This window comes from Choloepus didactylus, chromosome 1, assembly GCF_015220235.1.
Source record: "Choloepus didactylus isolate mChoDid1 chromosome 1, mChoDid1.pri, whole genome shotgun sequence".
NCBI lineage: Eukaryota > Metazoa > Chordata > Mammalia > Pilosa > Megalonychidae > Choloepus > Choloepus didactylus.
The window spans coordinates 41,298,735-41,311,888 of record NC_051307.1 but is presented as its reverse complement, the minus strand read 5'-3'; the positions used below and the strand labels follow the sequence as shown (position 1 = coordinate 41,311,888).

Genomic DNA, 13,154 nt, shown 5'->3' with positions numbered 1-13,154 from the left:
AAAAATTTCTTTATTGAATTGTTTGAGGCAAATGTCTAGAAGTACAATTGACTTTTGGGTATTGAACTTGTATCTAATAATTTGCTAAATCCACTCATTATTTCTATTAGTTCATAGGTAGGTTATCTTGAAATTTCTATATACAAAATGTGTCAATTACAAATAAGGCTCGTTTTATTTCCTCTTTCCAATATTTATACATTTTATTTCTTTTGCTTGCCCTACATTGTCTGTGATCTCCAATAAAATGAGTAGAATTAGTGATAGTGGACATTTTTCTTGTTCCTAAATTCAGGAGGAAAACATTTAATATTTCACCAGTAAATGTACTGTGGCTAGGGTTTTTGTAGCTATCCTAGAATTTCAAGAAAATTTGCAGGGATATTTCTAAAACTTTATTGCATTTTGTTTCTCAGTGCTCTCTGGATAATATATTACTCAATGTGCTTTGGATGCTTTTCATGATCAGAACCCCTGCAAGCTCAGCTCTGGATAACCTGTTGCTCACATCCTTAATTAGATTGTGCTTGCCATGCTGTTCTTTTACCTTAAGATTTCTGCACATGCTGCTTCTACTGACTTGAAATTTCATTTCTTTCAGGAAGCATTCCCTAACTCCTAAAATATGGGTTCTATGCCCCCAATCCCACCATACAGTATGCATCCTGTAGGATACTGTCTTCTCTTTTCATTTTCCTGTATTCCTCATTATACATTAAGTTCCATAAGAGTACTCCCCATATCTATCTAGTAAAGTTAAATATATACTCAGTATCACCAGTCTGTCATGTTGTAGATGCTCAGTAGGTATCCTTTAATGAGTGGGTAAAAAAAGAAGGAAGGAAGGAACAGCTAACTCTTGGTGGATTCAGAATTCAAAATTTAAGTTGTCTCTCTCAAAAGTCCAAATTCTTAATACTGTCCTTGATGCATATGATATATCTATTGTCTCCAATAGTTAGAATGATCTAAAATTGTCTTACAGTTCCGTATATACATTTCAGCTGATAAATTATGATTGTAAAGACTATGTAATGACTTAGATTATGACCAACATAATCAAGTGAAGTAAAATCAGAACATAAAATTGCACATATATTTGTATTTTTCAACTTCGTAAAACAATTTATGTATAGATGTGCAAAAAAAAAGACCAGAGAAAACTATGGTAAAATATTTCCAGTATTTTTTATTACTCCCTTAATTAATAATTTAAAGCAAACCTTTTTATGTGCCATCTGGCATGGCATTATCATCAGTTGCTTGTATTTGTGAGACTAGATCATGTACAGCAACTCTATTAAAAAAAAAATACGCTAAATTTGTGAACTGGGGATTTATCACCAAAAGCCAGTTCACTTGCAACACTAAATTTCCTGTTTCATCTTGCAATCTTCAGGCGATAAAAGGTGATTTTGTGTTTGTTGTTTGTTCTGGCTTGCTAATGCTGCTGTTGTGCAAAATATCAGAAATGGATTGACTTTTATAAAGCGGGTTTATTTGGTTACAAATTTACAATCTGAAGGCCATGAAAATGTCCAAATTAAGGCATCAGCACAAGTATACCTTCACAGAAGGAAGGCCAATGGCATCTGGAAAACCTCTGTTAGCTGGGAAGGCATGTGGCTGGCTCTGCTAATCCTGGGTTGTGTTCCAGCTCCTCTCTCAGCTCCTGTATAGTCTTCAAAATGTTGTTCTTGTGGTGTTTTGTCCTTTCTTAGCTTCTCCACAGCAAAGTATCAGCAAAAGTCTGCTTTCAATGGTTGTCTCCAAAATGTCTCTCTTGGTGGTAGCACGGAGTTCCTTCTATCTGAGCTCTGTAGGACTCGAGTGATTTAATTAAGACCCATGCTTAATGGACAGGGCCACACCTCCATGGAAATAATCCAATCAGAGTTATCGCCTACAGTTGAGTGGGTCACATCTCCATGGAAACAATCCAATACAAAGGTTCCAACCTAATCAAGACTAAATACATCTGCCCCTACAAGATTACATAAAAGAACATGGCATTTTGGGGGACTTGATACATCCAAACTAGCACACTGTCATAGTACTATTTTTTTAATTTTATTTTATTTTAGACTTAATTGATGTGAAAAGAGCTTGCAACTATGAATTCATTCTTCATAGGTAAAACTATAATTTCTTAGCTGGCAATTTTTAGTTGTCAATTTAATTAGCAAAAGATATAATTTTTAAAATTGGCAATATCAATATTTATACATTGCCAGGTCATATTAAGAGGATGGTTAATAAGCAGAATACTTACTGGGCACTATTGGACTTTAGTTCCTTGACTTTCATTTTGTTTGCAAACACAAGGCAAAGGTAGAATAAAGCACAAAATGTGATGGAGTAGCTGCTGTCTTTGAGATGTGCTGATCTGTAGCTCTGATCTACCCATAATAAAACTTGACTCAGGAACATACAAATTCATATCATCTATTTAATTGAAATTTTCTTTCTCTTTGTTACTATAGAGAAATAAAAAATAAAATTAATGATTATTAAGTGATAACATAAAATAATTTGTGTTCCTCTTTCAAAAGTTATAGAAAAGAAAGAGTATTAACTGGAAAGGGAGATTTATCAAGTACTGTTTGCCACTGACAAGTCATTTAAACTTTCAAAGTTTCAGTTACCTGATTTCTAAAATAGAGTAATAAGATTTTAGTAGCCTGACTCAGAGGTTTGAGAGATATGATATTTGAAAGAACTCTGTAAACTGATGACAAATGTGATATGTAACTTTAGTGTTTGTTGATATATAAATGTAAGATTTTCATACTTCAGCCAGTGTGTGTATTATTTTGTGTTCTACTTTTTCACTTAAAATTATTTCATAAATGTATTTGTATGTATTAGCATAGTCTTTATGATCATTATTTTTGAGGTAAAAGGTGGTAAAATTTTATGTTCTCATGATATACACTTTCATTTTTTTAGGTCATTAAATCTTCCATTGGTTTTGGGGAAAAGCTAGTAAACTTTCACAAATCCTGCTGTTGTTATTTATACCATCACTACTACCACCACTACTACTAATGTATTGATACTTATTAATAATTAGCTACAGTTACTAAATGCTTACTTTGTGCCAAACACTATGCTAAGAAATCTTCACATTTGACATCTGATTCTATAGATGAGGCAACTAAAGCAGTGGTGAAGTTGTATCCAAATCACATAGATAATGAGTAACAGAACTGAGATTAAAAACAGAAGTCTCCTTGTCCAAGATGGTAGCCACTTGTCACATGTTGCTATTTAAATTATTTAAAACTAAATAAAATTGCACATCTAGTTCTAGCTATTCTTCTAGTTTTCAGTAGCCACATATAGCCATTGGCTACTATATTGGACAGCACAGCTATAGAATATTTTCATTGTAGAGCACTGTCTTTCTTACTACGAAGTCCAAGCTCTTACATACTTTGTGAAACTATATTTCCATTGATATACTTGTATTTGATTACTTGATAGTTCATTCTAATAATTCCAGAGAAAGATGTTAGTGCCTCAATTTGAGGTTTGTCTCATAATTTGAAATTTAGGTTTGACTACTAAATGTATTAGATTCTTTGGTGTGTGACATTGTGTAATTTTCAACATTTCATCCATATCTTACTTCAATCCATGATAACCCCAAAATGTTTCATTTATCTGCCTAAACACATGACATTACTTTAATTAATGCTTAAATTTTATAGCTCTGATTTTTATATTACCCTTTTTTTTACAGAAAAGGACAGATGGTGATATCACAGTGTGTGTATATTTATATCTACATCTATATCTAATATATCTATATATCTGTATCTATTTTTGCAATTAGCAAAGCACTTTCATATCTATTACTCCATTTAAATCTTAATAACAGTGTCCTAAGCTAGCTAGAACAAGGATTATTATCCTATTTTATAAATGAAAAAACAGAGGCTTAGAGAATTTGTGGAACTTGCCCAAAGACGATGGCAGATGGTGGAGCTGATAGTCAGCCCTTCTCCTCTTGCTTTGTTTTTTGCTAACCACCCACTTTAAATCCTAATAAATTAATTACGGCAATAAATGACAGAAAAACACCATCAATAAACTGGGGTAGGATGGGATGGGGAGGTGGGGGATGACATCAAATGTGATACAAATTTCAAAGAACTGTAAGAAAAATAGAAATGTGAATAAATCTCTAGATTTTAGATTGTTTTGAAATATAAAAAGAATGCCAAATGTAAAGCATTCCTTTACTGGACTTGGTTGTAATCAGTTATCGAAAAGCACTCTGTTACTAATTTTATTAATGTCTGGAGAAAAATATTCATTCATTCTTTCTTTTAATCAAGGGAGTGCAAATGGTAGAGTATTTTGTAAAAATCTCAATACAATGTCATCCTTATCAGAAGGAGCTTCTAATTTGATTTTCACCATACTCAACAGATAATGTAGAGAATATTAAAAACATCTAAGCAAAAGAATTATTGACATATTTTTCAACTGTGGAGTATCTGAAACACTCCTGTCAAGTTTCAAACTTCAACCTTGTAAAACTGCCCTCTGGTATTAGCACATTTCATGCTAGGAACCAGGGCATGGAAGAGAATTGGAAGAGTAGAGTAAAATTCACAGTTGATGATTTCACTTCCTGATTTTCCTATTTTTCCCAAATTGACTGCAAAAAACTAATAATTATTGCATGATAAATGGAAGACAAATTGAAGTGTGACTCCAGCTTGTAAAAAGCTTTGGTACATAAAACTTTGAACATGACACCTCCAACTTTGCAAATCATTGCACCCAAAATTTAGTTACCCTGGCAACGAGTTTCCTTTAACTCAAACTGTTTAGAATCTTCTTTTGTATGGTGGTGTCTTAATTTATTTCCTTTAATTAATTACAGATTTTTAAAGCTTAATAATTAAAGGCATCTGAAATTTAATTTTTTTCTTTTTATTCATTTAAAATACTCCATGCAGTTTCACATAAAATGCCTAGGTCAGCAAATGGGAACATCTAAGATTTATTCTAGTTCTACTGTAGCTGTTTTAGATTTTTCCATATGATACTTGTTTTATTTTAGATTTTTTTAGGTTTTACATTTTCAATAATAATAATGTTTTAATTTATATATATTAAATGCTTTTCTTTGTTATCTTCCATATTACATTAAAACCATTATTTAAAGAAACAGAATTAGCAAAAATACTTTCTCCGTTCCTATTGTTTCTAATATGGAAGTACAATATTTATCAAGTTAGGACATCAGCTTGAGTTGTCTTATTAGATCAGTCTACCAACAGTGTATTTGGGCACTTTTTAGATTTTTCTGAATTCATTAGGGTTGGGTCATTTCCATTTATGTGTCTTTTCATAGAAAGAATATCATGGTAAAAAAAAAATAGGGAGCTCAGTCATATTGATTGATTTGTAAAATGTGAAAGTCTAAAGCACCTTTGTGAATCCAAAATTGCCAAACATGCTGGTATGGTGCCATTGTTTCTTCTGGTAGACAAAAACACTTGCAAAATGTCAAGTTCACTGTTGTTCATTTATTAAAATTTGTCTCATATGTTTCCTTAGGGTAAATGGCTTTCTTTGTTTTGTTTTTTCATATTTTAAAGTTGAAAAAAGTGCAGCATTCCACTTCTTGCCACTATGCTACTACTTCATAGTTCACAATCCTTATTTAGTCACTGAACTTGTAAGTTAAATAGGTCCCTTGACAGTGCAGCAGGTTCAGTCTGCAGGGTTGGTCATTTGAAAAGAGTACATTGTATCTTATTTTAATATTCGGAATCAGTGCATCATATAAATGCCTTCTGAATAATGCATGTCTCTTACTTTAATTACTTGTTTAATGATCTTTAGTTTGTTTCAAAGCCTCTAGCAACTGCTGTTGCTTGGATGATTAGAAAATTGCTTCCAGTTGCAGAAATCTATTTCCTGTTGTTTCTTCTGCAGTCATAGCAGACCGGCCTCCCCCAGTCATTCGACAAGGTCCTGTGAATCAGACTGTAGCCGTGGATGGTACTTTAATCCTCAGCTGTGTGGCCACAGGCAGTCCAGGGCCCACAATTCTGTGGAGAAAGGATGGAGTCCTTGTTTCAACCCAAGATTCTCGAATCAAACAACTGGAGACTGGAGTGCTACAGATCCGATACACGAAGGTAACTTGAAATGACACCTTGGGCTTCCCGTCTTGTTCCACTTTGTTTTTGCCTTTAGCAACTGGTGCTGAAATCTCAAATTTTAGAATTAATGAAACCTAAGTAAACAGTAGCAATATATTTTTAATTTAATGCTTTATTCTTTCAGACATTCTGCCATGTGTGTTTAAGATGCTTTGACTCATACTTTATTTAGCCCATGGCAAGTAATTTAAGGTTTTATATGGAGGAAGAAAAAAAATTTCTAAGACCTGTTAATTGAGGAAAGTAGATGGAATTTGTGGGAAAAAGAATACCTCCAAGTAGTGGTATGATGCACTCATTCCATAAATCATTTTTCAAAGAAATTTCCATTTTATTATGTCCGATATAGTTGAGCATTTCTTCTATTGTGAGTATTTGGTTCAGCCTTTTGCAATTACAGAATACTGTACATGCAAACAAAAGCTATAAAGCCACGTACACACTGAATGTACATTGTAAATTAGAATGTTAAATGATGAAAAGCCCACAGGTTTGTGAGAACAATTTAGGAATTTACCTTCTTCAGGGCATCACATCCCATACCTGTTCTTTCTGGACTGTGTTGTTTTGTTTTGAGTTTTCTTTTACTGTTTAGATCAAGATCAGACAAGCTCATGAAGCATAGGAAAGAGTAGTCTTGACAGCAATAAACATAAATTTCATTTGCTTTATTACCTGTTGTGGGTGGCTTCATTGGAGTTTTGGATCAGCATAACAGTTCATTTTATGTGCCACACCAATGTTAATATCTTGTACTTCTTTGTGACAACTATTGTGACTTTGTTATTGCAATCTCTAGAACAAGATGACAACAATGTTGCCTTATCAAACATTACTTGGGGATAGAGTTACCACCTTAAGCAGAGGTTATAATGGTTCATTATGCTGCTGCTGGATTTAAAGTTGAAAATGTGACCGGTGTTTATTTTCTGGCATGCAGCCATTAGAAGGAGAGAGAGCATTCATTCCAGATAGAGTATGACTTTATACTTATTGAGCTGCCTTAAGTTATAGGTTAAACAAAGGAAAAGTTACAAAAAGGGAATAGACACTTTAAGAAGAAATCTTTTTTCTATATATGCCTATTTATTTCAGATATCTATGTAGTTATAATTATTATAAAATATGGAATAGTAAGAATAGTTGTTGGCTAAAATTTATTGGCTTCATAATGTGACTTATTAAATATAAAGATACAACTTACAATAAAGATTACTACTTTGAATTTTAAAAGTTATATATCCTAGCAATTGTTTACTGTCCCTGACACTGATAATAACAATATAATACAATTAAATATGATTGTTTTATTATACAATGAGAATAACCATGCAGAATCTCTTTTTTTTTCTGTCTTCATGTAATTTTTTCTTTCATACTCAATAAAAATATTTTCATTTAAGAGGAAGTTTCTGGTTGAAGATTTCTAGTGCAGTTATCCATATTCATGTAATTGCTTTTCCAGCCCAGTGAGCTCTTTATTGTTCCAAATATTTATTTTCCATCTGTCTTCTCAGCTGGGTGACACTGGTCGGTACACCTGCATTGCATCAACCGCTAGTGGTGAAGCAACATGGAGTGCTTACATTGAAGTTCAAGGTAAATTAGATAGTATTTTTGCCTTAAAATTAAGGTTAACATTGCAGTTGTTTACTTACTGTTCAATTGATGAAGTAGGTGTCCTAAACCTTAGTAGGTATGTGGATATGTTCTGTATGTTCATATGCTTATCTGTATATGGGAAAACATCTTTTTTATGTATCTATTTCTCCTTTGTTAGAATTTGGAGTTCCAGTTCAGCCTCCAAGACCCACTGACCCAAATTTAATCCCTAGTGCCCCTTCAAAACCCGAAGTTACAGATGTCAGCAGAAATACAGTCACATTGTCATGGCAACCCAATTTGAATTCAGGTGCAACTCCAACATCTTATATTATAGAAGCCTTCAGGTAGAGTGAAATGATGTTTCCTAGTAGTTGTCCTCTTTTTGATTTGCCATTAAATAAGCATATTCTAACTTGTGTATCTATCCTTAGCCATGCATCTGGTAGCAGCTGGCAGACTGTTGCAGAGAACGTGAAAACAGAAACACTTGCCATTAAAGGACTCAAACCTAATGCAATTTACCTTTTCCTTGTGAGGGCAGCTAATGCATATGGAATTAGTGATCCAAGCCAGATATCAGATCCAGTAAAAACACAAGGTAAATATTGGCACATAACTCCCCAAAGATGTTATAATATTACAGGCAAATGATTTGTAATACATGCTAAGATGGCATATTTAATGTAGATCTGTTGCTCAATTAATTTTTAATACATAGACACAATGTCTACAAACTTTATATTCTGAAGTCAGCACATCAAGGTAAGATTGACAAAAAAGACAACTGTTTCTCATTTTATAAATTCAGAAATGCAGTGAGATAAAATATTATGTGAATATTATGTGTGTTAATTCAATTTCTTGATTTTCAAATATAATAATATGTGAGTATGCAGTCATAATCATGCTAAAATTATACTTAAAATTGGGTAGATTTTATTTATGTTGTGATTCAGAACTCATAACTCTGGGGATGAATTTTCAGAATTATAACCGTAATCAGGTAACACTCTGGAAATCACCCAAATCTAGGAGATGTTTGAAAAATAAACTTGAGTTTGTTCCTGATTCCTCTGTCCAGTTGACCTTCCTACAAAGCACAGAAAAAACTACTTTAAGTCTTTGTTGTTTGCCTGTCTAGCATTGTTGATTACATGAGCCATGATATATTAAAATTTTAAATGGAAAAACACCTATTTTTTTGTCAAAGTTGGGTTAAAGAAATGGATAAAAGAAAAATTGGACATGTTAAAGCTGCTTCTAAAACGTTTGAAACTGGAAATTTCAGTGACTTGAATACACTGTTTTACATTATATTTTATGAGTAGAAATGATTTTTAGTTGTCGACAGATATTACCTACCTTCTTGCTCATCCTATTTTTTAATGCTTCAGTAGGAGGAAAATTTATATTAAAAAAAAGATGAATTAGAATCAACCTTCACAGTTTTTTAATATATTGTCATTGTATTTTAAATATGCTTGCTACTTTGATTTTAAAAGAATGCTAATTATAGAGGGTACTGCTTAGAAACATAAAAATATTTTCTCAATATAAAGAAGGATCATAAAGTCCCTGTATCAAGTTATACATTTTCAAAGGAAAATTTGTAACTTAATGACGTGACTGAAAGAAGATGTAAACAAAAATAACTTAAATACTACTTTTTTCCTTGTCCAAAGGGGTATGGGGTCTGGCAGCCATATCGTGTGTTTTGTCTTCTCCAGTGAGTATATAAACAATCTTTTGGGGAAGACTTGTTTCAGAATTCACAGAAAAAGCAAGCCAGGTTGTAGAACATGCCCATGTCTGTCTCTTACTGTGTGAATTCAACACACCCAAATGCCCATATTTGCTATTGTGAGTCATCTCTCCAAGAGCTTTAATATTCTTGGAGCCTGCCTTAGGGCAGTTTGAGGTTTTCAATATTAGATACGCATGTGTAAAATTACAAAAAACTATGACAGCTGTAAAATGAATTTAAACTTTTGTCTCCAGTGCAGTGGTCTCTAACCAGTGGACTCGAGTTTTTGATTGACTATATACAGCCTAACTCTGTTGCCATATATGCATATAAATCATTTTGTAATGCATATATTCATTTGTAAGTGAGGCAGTATTTAGCATCTTATCTGAAAATGTATTTGTCTTTTTAAATTTCAGTCACCTTACCTTTGTACATGAATAGCTAACAAAACAACCTAAGTCTAAAAGAACGCATATCAAAGACTGCAAATATCCTGAAACAGCCATAAAATTCCAAATTCAGAATTTGTAGTCTCAGATACTCAACCTACTCTAAGGCTTGTTAAGCAAGTTAGTCCCATTGAGCGTCAATTTCCTCATCTATAAAATTGAGCTAAAAATACCTATTCCTCAGTATTGTGTGAGGATTGAATTGAATGATCAACTTATGAGTACACAAGGCTCAGAGATCTTTTTCTTTCCCTATAAAACTCCATTTTTTGGCTATCTTTCACTGGCAGGACTAAAGATATAGAAAGTTTGTAAATCTTGCAGCTATCATAAAAGTGAGAAAGGCAGGTAATATGCTGGATGAGATAAACAGAATTAAATATATCTTGACAAACTGGAATGATGGGCCAGCTCTAACAAGATTAAAATTAATGGAGAAAATTAAAAAGTCTGGTACTTAAATTGAGGCTTAAAAAAATTAGCTGTAGACAGATGGACTGAGGACATCTGGCTTAAGAGGAGTACATGTGAGTGTGCCTCAGAGTTGTGGAGGGCGGCGGGCAGACTTTATAGTTTGAAGTAATTAAGTCACCTCTCTGAGCCAACCGAGTGAAGTAGTTGCCAAAATAACAAATGTAGTCTTAGCTGGGATTAACAGAATTATGTCTGGATCAAGTAATCTCTCCCCTTTACTCTGAACTGGTCAGATCATGAAAGAAGTAATATATTCTACTCTGAGCACTCCATTTTTAGGTGGACTTTTAAGACTTTTAAGAAGCTTAGAGGAGAACAGTGAGGATAGTTGGTGAGCTGCTCGAAGACTGAAAATCACATAATAGGAAAAGAAATTCAAGGACCATGGCATGTTTAGCCCAGAAAATAAATGTTTGAGTAGGCACGACAGCTTTTTCTTAAAAATTTAAAGGACTCATTTGGGCAAGGTATGCTTTTTCTACCTCCAAGGAATGGATCAGAACCAATAAGTAAAAATAATGTTGCAGGTTTCATTGTCTAATTCTTGAACTAGTTTTGAGACACTGTGTCCCAGCTGAGGGTCAAGCTAAAATTGGCCATAGCAAGAATTTGGAGAACCTGGAAAAAATCCAATTGGAAAGTACAGAATGCAGGAGCAGTAAGGGTAAGACTTTGTCGGGGTGGATGGGATTCAGGAGAGACTTGTTGGAAATAAATTTTTAAGGGATCAGTCATTATTTACAAAATCTTTTCGGAAACATCGTTGCGAAAGTCTCTACAAATGGAGATTCTGATGAATGAGCTTCAGTTCAAGTTCAAGGTGCAAAGATACAGGGCACAGGTTCCGAGGGCAGGGGTCAGGTTAACCTATGTCTCCTTTGGAGTTTTAGCCTTGTCACAGAGTGATTAAGATATGCTTTCCTAAAGAAGAGATTTGATAATGCAGGGAAGATGAAATGAGTGGCGGACAAGTAGGAGGGACAGTGGCATTTCAGGGATGGTGGTGGTCATTGTTACTGTTAATTCACAGTTCCTGTCCATGCAGTGATGTCAAGCTCAATTTTTAAAAGAACATTTACACAGACTCACGTGTAGAATATGTACAGTGTAGATAATGAGATCCTAGTTATAATACATAATGAAATAGTACCTAGACAATCTCTCCTTAGAGATGTGTGCATAGAATTCCAATATTGGGAAAGGTTTGGGATAGAACAATATCTGAGGTTATTTCCAAGTCTAAATTTCAATCTTCAAAAAGCTGTTTTACATCATAATATATTTCTTTTGGGAGGCAGAGAAGAAGAAGGACAAGAAAAGGATCAACTCATAAACTTTTCCATATTACATTCTTAGACATCACTTTCCATTATATCTCCAATGTGAAATTTTCTAAAATAATGTTCTAGACTGATCTTGCCAAATTGATTACACAAGGCAAGGGAATCTTGCAATTTTCATGAAAGGATTGACTGACAGGTTTATATCAAATGAGAGAAATTAGGGATTGAGATGCAAATCATGGTAGTAACATTTTAAATGGTTATTACTGTATTTAAAAGAACTTCCTGAAAGGCAGAAGATTCTTTGAGGATGAGAGTTTACATTTGAGAGAAAATGTTTAAAGGTTGATAATAATAATAATGAGTGTGTTTTCTTTACAATAATACACTTTAATTCAACCAATGTTTATTAAGCACAGTCTACATGAATGATACTGTGCTAGGTATCTCAGATTCACAAAGATGAATCCACAATCCCTGCCTTCAAGAAAACCAATTTGTGTAATTCTCACAGCAACCCTCAGAAGTAACTGTCATTGGCATTGCCATTTCAAATACCAAAGGAAGAGACCAGAGCAATTACAACTACGAAGTCTTCCCGATATCACATTGCCAAGTTGGAATGCAAACTCAAGCCTATCTTATTCTAATAACTTCATTCATAACCTAGAGATAGATGACAGCCAAAGCCACAGGCACAATTGAGACAAGTAGGGAAGGAAATTATGCCTCCTACACAAAGTAAATGGAAAGATGGCAATCAAGTGCTTTCCCTCTGTAGGCTGTGAAAATAGGTGTTTCTAGAGCCAGGATTAGCCAAAGATATTAGTAAGGTTTGATAAAATATGATAAACCAGAATTATCTATTTTTTCTTGTTTTGCTTATTTATAAGCTTAATTTATAGACTAGGTATTTATTCAGGCACAGGTATATCTAAGATTTGTTATCTCTTCCATTTGCCTGCTTTTCTTGGACTTCATCAGAGATAAGTTAGCAACTTCAGTTTTAATAGTCATGCTTTTCCTTTTTTATCCAAGGTCAGTTCTTAGAAGGTGTTTATTCATTCAGAAAAATAAATCTTTGTTCCTTTTGTTTATGAGATGGTGAATAATCTAAAATAGATGGTGAATAATCTAAAATATATCTGCCAATATACAGTACTCTGAGGAGAATCTGGGAAGCTAATTATTCTTTATTTTCTTCTCTTCCTCACCTAATGTTCTCTTTTGCTGTTTTAAACAAAGCTAAACATCTGTATTTAAAAAAAAACTTCTTTAGAAACTTGCATTTTTTGTTGAGTACAGGCTTTAAATAAGTTTAACAACACTCCTCCTTATGGGAACAAAGTTCAATATAAATTAATGCTAGGAGAAGTCTAATTCTTATTGTATTCTTGGTTTCCTTGAG

At 33.4% G+C, this 13,154-nt stretch overlaps 1 protein-coding gene across 1 annotated transcript in view; it reads left to right on the top strand.

The window, feature by feature from the left end:
• The window catches only part of ROBO1 (roundabout guidance receptor 1), a 1,249,229-nt gene that overhangs the window by 1,174,511 nt on the left and 61,564 nt on the right, over nt 1-13,154 (top strand). Inside the window, 4 exon segments of the mRNA XM_037833720.1 lie at nt 5,959-6,164; nt 7,706-7,787; nt 7,969-8,137; nt 8,225-8,391. Coding sequence (XP_037689648.1) covers nt 5,959-6,164; nt 7,706-7,787; nt 7,969-8,137; nt 8,225-8,391 — 624 coding nt within the window.